Below are 15,203 nucleotides of genomic sequence, written 5' to 3'. Positions count from 1 at the left end.
GTATGTATGCATGCACACACTCGTGAATTTTAATTTTCTTTCTCTCTGTTCTTCTTCAACCTCTTCCAGCTGTTAAAGTCGACTTATTTAGATTGTTCATGTAAAAAAAAAAAAACGTCAGAAATGTTGTGCTGTACATTTAATTTATATTGTTTGCATTAACAATAATTAATTGAAAGTTCTTAAAGGTACAGATTTAGTGTGGATTATAGAACCAGGATATTGATATCAACCTTAATCCATCTAATGAAACCAGTACATGGGAACTGCTACTTTGAATGCTGGGATATGAAGTCTTCCTGTTTAAGGTGTGGCTACTAGGCTGCTGACATAATAACAGTTGATATTACTTCGCTCAGGACGGTATATAAAACGATTAGATGCACATGTTGTTTAAAATAATTACCAACATATTCTCTGATACACGGTAGTTGTTATTCCAATAAACTAATTTGATAAAGCTGGATTGTGTGTCTATCGAACAACTTCAACATCCATGAATCTCAGTCTTGAAGGACGTGGGCTTAGGAGGCGACGGAACCGTTCTGAGTGCTTTGATTGGATAATTGTGGAGATTCCGCCTCTTCTATTGGCTTACCGGTGTCTCGGTCACCGTCTGAAAACTGACTCTCGTGGGTGCTCCCTCGTTAGAAGCAGGAATGGGATGGAAAATCCTTTTTTATAACGGTGTCGTGGAAGGCAGGGTTTATTTTTGTATACCTGGATGATAAAGAAACAAGTGTGTGGATTATAGTGAAATCTGTCTGAAGAAGGAACCTACTTTATATGACGAAATGAATGGATACATCAAATGTTAAGGTACTTAGCTCTATGAGTGACGGAAACAGCACTCTTTCTTATCTAAGATATGATTGAACTCAACACGAATCTTTGTCAATATTTGATTTATAGTTATAGCGAGACACTGAGAACTAAGTCCGTTTGTTTGTTTGCTCTCGTGCATTCTTTTTTCTTAACCGTTGGTTGTCAGCAGTGTAAACAGACTTTCGAATGATTAACTTATCCCAATTTAACAGGTCATATATTTGAGAGGTGGACTGTGTGCTTGTTGGCGTATAAGGTTCTGAGTCTGTGAGAGTATTCGTAGCGCCGTACAAACAACCGGTCTTGTTACCCGCGATACTGGGAGCCTCTTGATGTAAGTGGGTTATTTACCGCTGCCTACTCCGTGTCACGTAGATCGAGAAACCGAGTGCTCCATCTTTTCCCGTGACAGGGACATTTTAATACGACTTTCAACCACGCGTGGGTTAAATGTAACATTTTGTCTAGATGGGGAGTGTTACGGTGCTTCTCGTGCAACACCCCGTTTACCCATCCCTGTTGCTATGGGAACACCTCCACCCCCGGCTACACTACATTATATTTATAGATGGAATATATTTACTAAGGTATATGGTGATGCCTGTGTCCATTTATGAAGGGATACATACATGAAAGCCATGCCATCCATTATTGAAACAGAAAGACAGTCCAGATCCATTTTACAGACCATATTCTGCTTTGATAAACTGGGCAAAAGATTACGTGATGGCAATGAATTGATGACTACCTATAACAACAAACAAACAAAATTATAATTGTAACCATATATTGTTTTTATATAATATTCATACATATCGAATACTATTAAGATATATTGGACTTTGAGAAAGCATTGACTTGTAAAATCTAAAACGTGTATTTTTACAGAGAAGCTAATGTTTCTCTTGTTCTGCCTGTCTGCTTAGTAATTGTATTGTGTTTCACTTCCAGGTCAGCTACGGGGATCTCTGCCTGAGTAACAGGGTGGCAGCATGGCTGGAGGTAAGGCAGGCGCACACACACACACTATACGTTTCCAGGACTGCTGTCTGCTTGTCACTTCCTGTTCCTGCTTTCAGTGACGATGACACTGTGTGTGTGTGTGTGTCCAGCGTTCCTAGAGGGAAAGGATGCGCACTCCTTGCTCAAACGCTTCCCTCGGGCCAACGGCTTCATGGAGGAGTTCCGCCAGGGGAACATTGAGAGAGAGTGCGTGGAGGAGAGCTGCAGCTTCGAGGAGGCCAACGAAGTGTTTGAAAACAAAGAACGCACGGTAGCCCAACTTTACACAGCGATTCCTCCCAGAACCTAGTTACTGTTGTCACTGTTGTTCCACTGGTCAGTATTATGGAGGGTGTTGTGACTTGTAGTTTTGTTGACTGACCGACTAGGGTCATGGTGTGTCGTGTTGTGTCCTGGTGAACGAGGATGTAAACTCCTGATTTTAGGGTTTAAAGGTTCATGCTGTTCATATGTTTCTCCTCCCCTCCCCTCCCCTCCTCTCCTCTCCTCTCCTCTCCTCTCCTCTCCTCCCCTCCCCAGATGGAGTTCTGGAAGACCCGCAGCATCTACACGGTGAGCAGCAACGCGGAGGGTCGTTCGGAGCGCAGCGACACCGTCTACATGGTGGTTCCCCTCCTGGGGGTGGCCCTCCTCATCGTCATCGCCCTCTTCCTCATCTGGAGGTGCCAGCTGCAGAAGGCCACGCGCCGGCGCCCAGCCTACACCCAGAACCGCTACCTGGCCAACCGCAACAGCCGCAGCCTCCCGCGCATCCTGGTCCACAGGGACACCCCCCCTCAGCCGGCAGAGGGGCCCCACCCGGAGGCCGGTCCTCGCCCCACCGTGGTGGTGAGCGGCGTGGAGAGAGGAGGAGGAGGGTTGTTGGTGTGCGCCGCCCCCGTTCCCCGCCCCCCCCAGCAGAATGGCAGGTCCCTGTACGTCCAGGACGCGTCCGCATCGGTGACCTCGCGCCTGTCGGGCGCCACGCCGCCCCCTTCCTACGAGGAGGTGACTGGGCACCTGGAGAGCAGCGGCGACGAGGTCACGGCGCCGTACAGCGACCCGCCGCCCAAGTACGAGGAGATCGTCACGGAGAAGTGAGGTTCGAGGGAGGCGACCCCCCCCCCCGCTGCCTCTCCCACCGCCCCTGCCTCTACCCCTGCCTCTCTCTTTGCCTCTTCTCCTTCCTCTGCCTCTGCTCCAAGCGTATGTCTGACCCTCGGGGGAACTGAGGCCTTGTGGGTTTAAAAGCACTTCGCTGACTGTCGGCCGGCTGTACGATCTGTGCTTCACATGGACCTTCTCCCATGAAAACGTTATCGGGGCAGTTTGCCTGTGTGTGTGTGTGTGGTGATGCATCAGTGTGTCGTTTCCTCTGAATGTGGCGTTCAGGCCGTGCCAGTTTGTTCACCAGTATACATGTATAAACCAGATGGATATCTGGGCCACTAGTCTTCACCAGCTGAAAACACAATCCCCAGAGCTGACACTGCCTGCCGCACGCCCCTGCTCACCTCCTCCCAACCTCTGTCACTGCCAGACACAGCCTTATCACGACCACAGAAAGGAACATAAAAAAAGAGGATAAGAGGATGAGAAGATAAGAGATCCAATCAGAGACTTGGAGAAGATAAGAGATCCAATCAGAGACTTGGAGAAGATAAGAGATCCAATCGGAGACTCGGGTCCAGGCTAGCGTCGGGATGAAACGGGATGACAAATTAGGGTCATTTGGAAGTGTGGACACTTGCTCGTTGTCAGGACTACTTTGTCAGGCGGTGGAATATCTCACAGATGAGAAGCTGAGATGTGTCTCTCCTACGCAGAGGAATCAAGATAGGCTTCGACTGCAGGCTTGTGTCTACTGCAGCCTGGCATCCCCCCCTGGAACAGGAGATCTAATCTCGCCTGTTAAATATGAGATAAGGGAACTCAACCTCACTTTGATCAAACGATGGATAGGTTTTGGTTTATTTTTTCTTGTGTGCCAAAGGTAGACATGGAATGATGTAGTAATGCATATTACTGGCCAGATGTAATCCTTCAGATTACGCCACTGAGACTCACGCCCACACACACACATGCATACACACACATGCATACACACCCAAACACAAAGCAACACTAACGAAACACACACACACACACACTGAGCACTAAGCACAACCAAAACCTAATCATACAGTCCAGTCAAGTAATGTGTACAGCACTAGCTTCCGATTACTGTTTACAATTTCTTACTTTTGTTAAAAAAAACTATTTACAGTCGCAGAGTACAGTGTTTCCTGGCTGTTGACCTCACTGCATGTGATCAGCTCTGGCTTAATGTGATCAAAGATGGCTAAGTTGCTTTATCTCTCCACCTCTTCAGCTGGTCGCTGCCTTTTGCCTTCACACTGCTTCTTTCCTTGCAAACTGAAGTTCAGCTCCCTGGTCATCCACCATGACTCAGAACACAGGAAGTAGAATCAATCTACTGAGGTTGGCCTCAACCCTGGCAGCTGCAAGTCTAACACACTGCCATAGACGGAGACATAAGTGGACAGCTACAGAAAATGCCTGATGTATAGGACAGAATCAGCCGGGATGTACAGAACGTGTTTTGTTTTGTTTTTGACGCGGAGGAAGCGAGGGGAGAGAAAGTGACCTTCAAGGGATAGGAAGTGATATTTGAGGGAGAGGAAGTGACCTCTGAGGTGACCTCGGGTGGGCAGAGTCATCCCGGGGGGGAATGCTGGCGGTCTCTCAGGCTGTTCCTCCTGCTGATGCTGCAGTCTGCCTGTCATTACACCAACGCCCCCCCCCCCCCAGGGGTCACCTGACCCTGACCCCCCCCCCCTCCACTCCTGTAACCCTCGACACCCCAGTGTTGACCTCCGATCGATCCCGTCCTGGAGCTTTCTGCCAGCCTGTCAAAGTGATGACAGAGTGCCCTGGCTAGTTAAACAGAATCGGGTTCTTCTCTATCTTCTCCTCCTCTCCCCCTCTCTCCTCCTCTCCCCCTCTCCCTTATCTCTGCTCGTGACACCAGATACCAGGGCCAGCTGTGTGTCAGCAGAAGGAGATGTCAAGAAGATAATAATCTCGCAAAGTGTCACTCTGACAGAAGCCTGTTTGCTGCGACGTTGTTTAGTTGGGAGAGAGCTTCCTGTGCTTTCTGTATGCGAGTGTGTTTACTGATTCAGTGTGACGGTGTGTATGAATGATTATATACATGTATGAAGACAATTGCTCGTTCGTTTTTATTCCGGAACACGCTTGAAGTTTGTGACTTCTCGATAGGCTGAAATGTGCCAAAGCAGCCAATATAAAGATGTCTGTAGTCTTCCTCTGGTAAGCCAAAATCATACACGTCCCTTCTGGGGAAAAGCATATTCAGACATTCGTTTTTATTCACTGCATTATGTCCTACTTATTCTATAAGCTTTTGTGTGTTGTTGAAATACACTTCACGGTGGATTTCTTGCCAGTGTTTGAATTGTGTGCTTGGTCATCGATCTCTTATGTTGGATGTTGGTTGTTCTCATTCAGGAGTATCGATCCAACGGCATAATCTGACGTTTCTCTGATTCATATTCATGTATTGTGTGACAAGATCAAAAGGATGTGTGTGTTTATACCTGTATCCTGTGCATCTCAAATCGAAATATTCACTTCAATTGCCCTCAAAATTAGTTGGTAATTTGCTCATGAACCAGTATCTCTATAAAGTAATGTATGTACTGTCTATGTATACATATACAGTATAAGCTATGTGGATACATGGATGTCATTTGTCAATGACACAGCCCTAACAGCACTATATGAAATGTAGAAGTGAACTCTTCTGTCAGCACCAGGAATGAAACGTCACGTGTTTCATCCAGCTCAAACCTAGGGCCCAGGGCTAAAACAGACGTTGACACGAGCTGTCGAAACCCCGTTGCTCTTGAATGGAACATGCTATTAGCCATTTTACTGCCAGGGATTAAACAACCTATAGTAAATGTCACAAACATATAAATAGTGTCGTGTTCATTCAGCAGAGATTTTTTTTTATCCAAAGTGACATCCAGTGAGGGACTGAATCCTGAAACCCCCTTGATCCACAGTGAAACATAACACCGCTGTGCGGTAGTCTTCCCGCTGCCCGTTTTCTTTTACATCTCTATGTGAGGCTATATGCTTGGGACATTGAGATTTTACCAAATAGACAAGGGGGGGGGGGAGGGGGGGGGGAGAACACAAGCTTGTTTCGCTTTGTAACCACGGTTACGTTAATCAGTGACTTACCAGACACAGCGGAGATAGTGGTGTTGGTGTCTTGTCTGAATTGTATCTTCTCTTCATGTCCTGTTTGTTTTACTTCAACGTGTTCTAAAACTAAAAGAGCTTCCAGCTTCAAGGGGTTAGACCGCGAGAGAGCGTGTATCTCCGTTTTAACGGTTGTATCCCTAAACTGTGCCCATCAAGTAGGCTAGGCTATGCAAAATAAACAGAACCTTTTTTTTCCGAACCAGGCTGTGTAAACACTAGCTCCCAAACTTCCCATAAGTCATACAAACCCACGTCCCTTGACATCGAATCCCTTCAGAATTTTTCTGTTGCCTCGGGAACACAATGCGCTATAGTCATCTCTGGTGCATTGTGTTAATTTTCCATTCAATAGAGGAGATCGGTTTGGTTTGAACACTGGGAACAAACGTTTTTGATCACCCTATTTGCTACTACTAGCCTACCCCTGCCACTAGGCTAATTATTGGTGACCTATACCATTGAGTGTATATTCGACTGCTTCTGAACAGAATTGCGTTTTGTGGTGTTTTGCTGGATTCCATTCATTGACTTGACATTTGTTTTTTTCTGTCCCACAATTTTCCCATTTTCCTGTTTTTCTTCATGGCTGTCTGTGAGGTTGTGTATGTAGGTCAGTACGAGATGATGGGATGGCATGGGAATCATCTCGAGAGACCGACAGGAGATGTGATAAAGTAGGATGCGGTTAACCTAAATTTAGAAACAGGCCGAGAGTATAGCCTAGTCTATGAGCGCATCTACACTGATGTTACCGTCAACATGGCATGTAGAGGTAAATTTAAAAATGTATTTGCAGTGTTCGAAATGGGCAATTTTACACCGAGGCAGGCTAATAATCGCTTTTGTTTTAGGAGTGTCCGACTGACTGAATATCTCCCTTGTATTACAATGGATTACACCCCGTCTCCAGTCACTTGATCGTCACCATACTGTACTAAGTGCCAAATTTCTCTATCTTGTTTGTAAGCACTGACTATGATTACTTTGTGAATATATTAAAGTGCGTTTCTCCATATCGGCTCTGGTTGTGACTGTTTTGTTTCAAATGAATACATAGATTTTTTGTTGAATGATCAACAAAGTTGAATGATCTTGACAGCTGTCAAATATTTGTGACCACCGCCAGCTTCCAATTTATGCACTGAGTGACGCTTTACGTGGGACTGAATTGGTGGGGCTGTACTGTAGTAGCTAGCTAGCGTTGCTAGCGGCAGATCGAGTCGCTGAAAGTTTTCGGAGAAGGTGAGTAAGGTGCAACTTGCCAGCTAATATCAACTTTCTAAAGTTATGATACGCTTGTATAAAAGTTATGCTATCTTAAGGATATCATTTTCTTTCTTGGCCAACGTTACACTTACCATGGTACATTTCGGACTTTTCTTGTTAGCTTGCTAGCCGAAGTAGGCTACACTCAGCTAGTAATAGTATGACATTCTGTGAAGTTTGCTTTAGCCAGTAGCGGCTAGGTGGCACTGTTGCTGAAGCCGGTTACTGCACTTGTTTTTGACAAGTTCTGGGTAACTCCAGGTTTCACCTTATCTTAATCATTCATTTACCGGCACAATAGTAGCCAGCTAGATAGTTAAGTTTATAGGTAATAAACAAACAAAAAACTTCGGTTATTTGACCCTGCTTGGTTGTCCTGTATGTTATATTTAAAGAGATCCTGATCATAAAATGACTTCATTTTAACTATTGCTAGCTAGTTAGCCACAGAACTTGCTAGTGTGAACCAGTTTCGTTACTTGTTGCTAGATAAGTGTCAATAGTGAGTTCTCAACCTATTTAAATGGGCAGCTAGCTAGTTGTATTACACACGGCAATTGCCGTCAAAAACTAGATTAATGGGTTTGAGGATGAAAATATTTTTATCCTCAAACCCATTAATCTAGTTTTTGATCCAGCTGTTCATACATCCACAGTTGAAAGTATCGTGTATTATAATTTAGTCTGTGACATCTGTATTCAGTAGGTATATCCTCAGCCTTTGGATTACAAAGGGATTGTAATCTACACCGCAGGAAAATCCAGCAGTAATTTGCCCAATCCCTTTGCCTAATCATTGGTTAGCCAACCACGCTCAACAAGTATAGTTTTGGCCACCACAAGGTCGGTCAAGGCTAGTAGTCTTAAACATAAGACTGTCAGTGACAAGATAGGCTACAACAATCCGTTTTTATTTTACCAACCGGTTAAGCAGGAGGCATATTGACACCGCATGTTTTCTCCAACCTTCGTTTATGGTCATTTTTAACTTTAAACGAGGTCAAATCCGCTTCTCTCATTATGTATTACCACGGTAGACAGCATCATACCGGAATGACGTCCACCGCCTTTATGGGCGACATGCCCGCGGGGGTCCGAGGCCGCGACGAGGTCTTTACGGAGGCCATCAACCAGAAAATGAGAGTCCCGGACCGGTTAAGAGTTGGACCGGAGCAGCGGGGCGGGGCGGAGGAGGACAGGGGGAGGCAGAGGACGGAGGAACCTCCCCCAGCCTACAGCATGCACATCCCGGACCGGCTGGCACTCACAGGTGGGGCTGGAGGTCAGGCTAGCTAGCTAGTTTGTTGTCTTAAGACATCATTGGTATTGTTTACTGTGGCTCTCAGTAAGTGTGCGCTGTCTAAGCTTGAACAGAGCAGGCTATACTAGCAGGTAGAGAGAGCTGTTCCTGTGAACTAGCTACCTGAGTCAACTGCCACGCAGAGCTCTGTTTAAAGCTGGGGTTGCGTGCGTCCTCTTTTATCCTGGTTAAATATAGGCTACTTGATCCTTCTCTCTCGCTCACTCACTCACTAACTCACACACACAAGCACAGAAACACACACACCTTCTTCCTCAACTGTATCTCAGATCTTACCAACTGTTTCAGTTACACCAAATGTGGATTAGATGTTACTGGATACCTGTTGTACCGTCTCTTCATTTATTCATGAATGAATTTGTTGTTTTCTTCAGATGCTCCAGACATGAGCCCCCGTCCAATGTTCACCTCCTCCAAGCCAGGCTCTAGCGCCCAGGCAGGGCCGGCCTGGGAAAGCCAGTACCTAGCCTGGGAGAGAGAGTCCTTTCATAGGGATCCAGGCCAGGTATACTGCACCATGTAGGGATTATGATCTCACATACAGAAAGGCAGTTGGTTTGAGGCCCTTACAGACAGAAATGTCAAAAGTCCAAACCTTTTTAGGGGAGTCAAGTGTCTGAGCAGTTAGGGAATCGGGCTAGTCATCAGAATGTTGCTGGTTCGATTCCCGGCCATGCAAAATGATGTTGTGTCCTTGGGCAAGGCACTTCACCCTACTTGCCTCGGGGGGGGAATGTCCCTGTACTTGCTGTAAGTCGCTCTGGATAAGAGCGTCTGCTAAATGACTAAATGTATATTTTACCATCCATCAACAAACAAAAATGTGAGCTGATATCAGCAAAGACAGGTTGTTCTTGCCTGCCATATTAAAACTGCCTAAACTAATGTCCCTCCCCACCTGTTACAGAGCCCCCTTCGGAGGTCGTACAGCGACACAGCGTTTGGCAGAACCCCCCCTGGGACCCCCACCCAGACCAAACAGGCCCTGCACACCCCCTCCTCGTGAGTATACCACACACACACACACACACACACACTCTTCAACCAAAGCACTCCCCGTGACGACCAGCTAGTCATGGTGCTCGTGTGATCCAGTGTTTGGGTTTACACCTGTGTCTGGTGTCTTAATGACATCCCTTGAAAAAGTTTGGAAAAACTTTTCTCGAAACTCACTGCTCTGAGTCTGCCCCCGGGGGGGGGCCTTGAGAACAGAGGCTGCAGTTTTCTGTGTTACCAGCAGGGGGAGAAGGTGGAAGTCCCTGAGGTTTGGATACTTGGGTCTAACATGTAGGTCAGTGTTATATTTGAGTCCAGGTGAAGCCAGCCAGACAGGCGGTCATGTGAGTCACTTGGATTTCTTTGGTCCCCGTCCCCCCTTCCTCCCGCCCCCTCTCCCCGCGACCCCCACCCAGCGGTAACCCCTGTCCCCTCTGTCTGTCCTCTGTGTGTTCCACGGTGCCTCACCCCCCCCACCCCCCCCCCCCTCACCTGTTCCAGTCGCAGTGTGGGCCACCTCCCCCAGCAGGCCCCCCCAGCCGCCCCTCCGCCCCTGGGCCTCATGTCCCCCCAGACCATGCTCCAGGCCGCCAGGGAGCTGGGCCAGCAGGCGTCACAGCGCCTCCTGCAGACTGTCACGCAGAAATACAGGTCCAGGTGACAACCCCCCAACCCTCCCTCCCCATGCTGTCTGTCTCCCTAACAGACCAACTAACACCCAACTGCGAAACTCTGGACATCACTTCGGCTAGAAGCGTCCGCTAAACACGTGACTGCATGGTTATCCTCCTTGGTGTGACGCTGGCTTAACCTTAACCTCCTCTTGGTCTCGCTTGGCCGTGTGTTCCGACCGCTCTCCTGCTCCACCCTGCTGGGCCGTGCCACTCAGGTCTGCTTCGAGGCTGTCGCTTGCTCGGCCTCCGCCCCGCCTGGTCGCCAGCCTCCCTTCCACTCCTCAGTGTTCAGGCCCGTTCGCCATCGATTTGCCGTCTGCATCCTCGTCGACTGGAAGTGTTTCCTTGCTCAGTTGAAGCATCTTCTGATTGGCTGAGTTGACAGCCAACGCATGTCCACTGCGGTAGCTTGCCTGCTGTGCTTTTTTGGATTGGCTGACACTGCCCGCCTCTCTCTCTCTCTCTCTGTCTCTCTCTCTCTCTCTTTGGCTTCTTGGCTGGTGTTCCAGGCCTGTTATCAGACTGTGGTCTGTGTGTCTCTCATTCCAAGGTTTGGTGGTGGCGGTGCTGACCCCGCGCCCCCACCTGTCGTGGCTGAGCCCCCCCCTCATGGTGTGGAGCAGGGCAGGAAAAGGTGACTGTCTGGGGGGGGGGGGGGTGACGACAAGCTGGAGACTGTGTAGAGCGAGAGTGTGTGTGTGGGGGGGGGGTCTGTGGGAAATGTGAGTGTGGATCTGAGTGTTGATGAATGCCGTGGTCGTCTCCGCTCTAACCCTGTCGTCCTTCCCCCCCCCCCCCCCCCGGCAGTGCCATGCAGGAGTCCTGGCTGGGTCAGGAGGACGAGAGCGGGGCTGTCGTGGAGTTCATCGTCCTCAGACGCCAGGTGAGTCTCACAGCCTTTCCTGCACACGCCACGCACGAGGTTGGAGGGGGCCTCGGGGTCGGGGACAGCTTGAAAACTATGACCAACTAAGGTGCGGAGCCCCATGGGGGCGTGTGGAGGGGGTTCTTCTGGGCTGTGAGGGGGGAGCAGGGGGAGAGGGTTCTTCTGGGCTGTGAGGGGGGAGCAGGGGGAGCAGGGGGAGAGGGTTCTTCTGGGCTGTGAGGGGGGAGCAGGGGGAGCAGGGGGAGAGGGTTCTTTTGGGCTGTGAGGGGGGGAGCAGGGGGAGCAGGTTCTTCTGGGCTGTGAGGTGTGTGACGTCTGTGGCGTCTCCAGGTGGTGAAGATGAGTCGCCGTCTGGCTGGTCTGGAGAGGCAGAACGCAGAGCGCAGACAGACCGAGCTGGTCCTCTTCTCCCTGCTGCTGTCAGCATGCCTGCTCAACGGCTGGCTCTGGATCAGAAGATAACACACACACACACACGCAGACACTACATACACACACTGGTACTACACACACACCCTGACTACATACATGCACAAACTGACACTACATACATACACACACAAACATCCCACACTAACACACTCCAACCAACTTTCTTCAAATCTTTTTACGTTCTTTCAACTACGTTACAAAAAAAACGATTCTGTTGCAACATCACGCACAAATGAAAGAAAAAGCCTTTAAAGGGTCACTATCCTGGTTGTGTGATGTGTGTTTTGGGATGGAACAGCGTAGGGTCAAAGGTCAGCAGTGGTCACAGGTTGACCTTTGCCCTGTGCAGCCAGAGGGATGGCTTTTCTCGTGTGTGTGAACAGAAGGTGCATTCTGAAGCACGTTCATCAACTAGCTAACGTTGACAAAGGGATCGATGATGGTGGAACCGTCTGAATGTATACAGAGGAAGCCCAGAATGGGAGTGGTTTGAAAAACAAGTGCTCCTCTTGACCAATCATCTTGGTTCACGGATAAAGAGAATGCATTTTGATCATCTTTTTTTAAATTAGTACGACAGTTGGCCTGGTGTAGCCTCACTACAAGGGGGTCCCGACATAGTTCTTCTGAGTGCAAACTTGTTTGTTCCAACAGATGAATTGAGATGAACTGGACTTCACAGCCATAGCTTCAGTCTGTAAACTAAGTCCTTCAATGCCAACACCACACTCATACATTATGAACTGACATGCCTGATTGGAAAGTCAAAGGTCGTTCTTCATGGAACATCATGAATCAGGTTGAGATTGACTTGTGTATCTACAGTTGAATGCCAGAGTATTCGGATGCTATTCGATCAGGTTTACTCCAAAGTTCATTCTAGGAGTTGAAATGAAATGCAAGTGGTTGGTTTTAGAAAAAGAACATTTCCCTCAAACTCTGAACCACTTTATTGAATGCATGTTTTCTTTGCAGTTACTTTACGTCATCTTGCTGAAGTTTACTGGATTTCTTGAACTTGTTTGAATATATTTAATAAAGTAGATTTTATATTTACGTTGGCTGAGTTTGTGTTTTGTTCAGTGACACATTTGTCAGGTCTAGTAAGGAACACAATGTTCCTACAGATCCAGGAGTTAATTTGCAGATAAGACAGGGGAAAACAAACAAATGTGTCATTGTGTTTATTAACAAAATAATTAAATTATGACTAAAACATGTAAACTCGCTACATTTGGAGTCGTCGGTAATTTTGGACACTGGCAGCAGGGGCACATTTAAACACACAGATGTTAAACAGCATGAGATGAACGTTGTAAAAAAAAAAAAAACGAATACTTGATTATGATTAATGCAATTTAATTCAACATGATTTGTGATTGTACAGTAACGATAACCTTATCAAGCAGCATCTATTATACAGACCTTGTGTAGAAAAAGCACTGGAATTATTAAACAAGAGCTGGTTATTCAGATACGAGATATTCAGATTTGTATTTTTTGCCACCACCATTCTGTTGTAGTCATGGTAACATCCCACATTCTACTCTGTAGTCCTCATACGCTCCTTAAGGCAGGTGTGGTAGCAGGCGCTTCTGTGGCCACTGGGTGACACTGTAACAGACTGTCCAATGGTCCTTGTAGTTCTTTACGTGGAAGGAACGTGGTAGTTGTAGTTCTTTAATCTGGTAAGGACCCAGAGGACCTCGTGATGTGGAGTGAAGATGAGCCAGGAAGTACGGAGGCCCAGCTGGGACACAGGAGAGCAGGGTGCCAGCCGCATTGAACATCAGCGCAGCTTCAAGGTCCACTCTCCTTGTAAAAAGTTTGACTAAGTCAACGGAAACTGCATCTATACAGACATCTGGAGCTGATTGGATGGAAATGTCGAGCTGGATGGAAATGTCGAGCTGAGATTGTCAGTCAAGAAGGAGAGCATTTCATGCTCAAACGCCACACGCAAAGACGTACGTTGACTTTTTGAAATGTCACTGTAGTAACTACTGAAATCAAGCTAGAATACAGCACGTATATTTGACACACATATAAAGCATTCAGTCACATCTTACAGTTAAAGTCTTGTGATGGTAACACTGAACGCATCTCTGTGCTTGGCGGTCCCCCGTCAAGCCTTCCGGAACACGGAGGGTTGCCGTGGTAACTCGTGTTCCGACCGCTCCGGAGTTCCGCCACGCCGACGCGCGGCACATGCTCGCTCACACCGGGCTTCTGCGTCGTGTCCTGTCCTGTCGCCGTGGAAACGGCGCTGGCTTGAACGTGCCGCTGGCCTCTGACCAGACCACAACCACGCACACTTAGAAGTTCAGGTCACATGACATATAACACACACACACACACACAGAGAGCTGGTCGTCAGATCAGCTGATGTGTGTGTGGAGGAGGAAGAGGGGGGAAGGGGAGATGGCTTCTTTGGTCCCATGTATTTGGCTTTGAGAACACACACACAACCTACTATATAGCCTGTGTGACTTGGACTATGGTTACCAAGGCAACGGTTGGCTGTAGAGGGGGGGGGGGGGGGCTCTCTGGTGTCGACGGGAGTCGCTGATGACAATCTGATTCATGTAGAAAAACCGAGGTGAATTCAAACTGACTTTTGGAGTCAGGATATCATTTGAGGCAGTCTACTAAAGATGGCTACACTGGAATTTAGGACAACCAGTTAACCACCTATAGTCCCAGCTAGAACCATTAGCTAAGATGTGGTGACAGTTGCATGTACCCCGGTCTGTTACGCCTTCCAGGTTAGGTAACCTCGAGGAAGTCATGCAAACAGAGGCACTGGATGACTTCACATGCGCACTGAACACCCAAGCTGCCTCACTGCAACTCCTGCAGTAACACCACCCCAGCCAGTAGGGGGAGACAGCTTCCTTAAACACCAGATATCTGATCTTTCAGTTTCTTTTTCACTCTCTCTCGCTCTCTCTCTCTCTCTCTCTCTCTCTCTCTCTCTCTCTCTCTCTCTCTATCTTAAACATGAAAGAGCTGACACAATAGAAAGGACAGACGGTTGTCTTAATCTGAGAGCCTAATCCAAGTCGACTATTTGTTCACTAATTTAATTCTGTCCGTCCATTGTTGTGAATCTCCAATATTTTGGCCCCTCTCCTTCATCTACTTCCTGGAGCCCCTGAGCTCCTTGGGAGACCCCGATTGAGAAGCAGTGCATTGTGGTACTCGGAGTCCAGTGCCCTGGAACTGAATAGGCATTCTAATGCCCACTTGGGTTCAGTTCAGTAATACACTAGTAATACTAATACTACTACTGCTGTTTTCTAAATACAGTATTTACAGGTTATAGGATTGTTTTGTAATTCACACACAATATCACTTTTGACTACCCAAGTGCCTCGTCAACGTTGGTAAATAATAAACGTACTACTAAACATAAATACAATAACTACATCACACTTTAAGTAAAAAAAAAAAGAAGAAATAAAATAAGTAGTGCAATAAATGCAATGAATGTTAACCAAAACAT

The 15,203-nt window shown here is 47.5% G+C and overlaps 3 protein-coding genes across 13 annotated transcripts in view; 2 read left to right on the top strand and 1 right to left on the bottom strand.

Moving 5' to 3' along the window:
- Positions 1 to 310: 310 nt before the first annotated feature.
- Positions 311 to 7,136, top strand: LOC146246327 (transmembrane gamma-carboxyglutamic acid protein 3-like). Of its 5 annotated transcripts, none has more exons than XR_014734623.1 (5): positions 311 to 819; positions 1,777 to 1,827; positions 1,938 to 2,098; positions 2,368 to 6,568; positions 6,734 to 7,136. XR_014734623.1 is itself a non-coding variant. In XM_084684316.1 (4 exons), exons 2-4 carry the CDS (start codon positions 1,818 to 1,820, stop codon positions 2,926 to 2,928), a joined length of 732 nt encoding a protein of 243 aa, XP_084540442.1. In that variant the 5' UTR covers positions 311 to 819; positions 1,777 to 1,817; the 3' UTR covers positions 2,929 to 7,136. The 5 variants fall into 5 exon arrangements, 2 of the variants coding, with proteins under 2 accessions (XP_084540442.1, XP_084540443.1); XR_014734621.1 differs by having other exon boundaries at positions 6,721 to 7,136; XR_014734622.1 differs by having other exon boundaries at positions 2,368 to 6,895; positions 6,975 to 7,136.
- A 71-nt stretch (positions 7,137 to 7,207) lies between these two features.
- LOC146246326 (mitochondrial fission factor homolog B-like) lies at positions 7,208 to 12,754 on the top strand. Of its 4 annotated transcripts, none has more exons than XM_084683772.1 (8): positions 7,208 to 7,365; positions 8,427 to 8,659; positions 9,085 to 9,215; positions 9,618 to 9,712; positions 10,208 to 10,357; positions 10,931 to 11,014; positions 11,188 to 11,263; positions 11,597 to 12,754. In XM_084683772.1, exons 2-8 carry the CDS (start codon positions 8,443 to 8,445, stop codon positions 11,726 to 11,728), a joined length of 885 nt encoding a protein of 294 aa, XP_084539898.1. In that variant the 5' UTR covers positions 7,208 to 7,365; positions 8,427 to 8,442; the 3' UTR covers positions 11,729 to 12,754. The 4 variants fall into 4 exon arrangements, with proteins under 4 accessions (XP_084539898.1, XP_084539896.1, XP_084539897.1 ...); XM_084683770.1 differs by having other exon boundaries at positions 10,208 to 10,363; XM_084683771.1 differs by having other exon boundaries at positions 7,275 to 7,365; positions 8,431 to 8,659; positions 10,208 to 10,363.
- Positions 12,755 to 12,866: 112 nt separating this feature from the next.
- The window catches only part of amot (angiomotin), a 27,523-nt gene continuing 25,186 nt past the window's right edge, over positions 12,867 to 15,203 (bottom strand). For all 4 annotated transcript variants that reach the window (XM_084683764.1, XM_084683765.1, XM_084683766.1 and 1 more), the window contains one exon: positions 12,867 to 15,203. This exon is cut by the window's right edge and continues 388 nt beyond it. The gene's annotated coding sequence lies outside the window, so the exon portion shown is untranslated.

Source organism: Hypomesus nipponensis, chromosome 20 (assembly GCF_054491055.1).
Source record: "Hypomesus nipponensis isolate SF chromosome 20, ASM5449105v1, whole genome shotgun sequence".
NCBI lineage: Eukaryota > Metazoa > Chordata > Actinopteri > Osmeriformes > Osmeridae > Hypomesus > Hypomesus nipponensis.
This window is presented reverse-complemented; position numbering and strand designations above follow the sequence as displayed.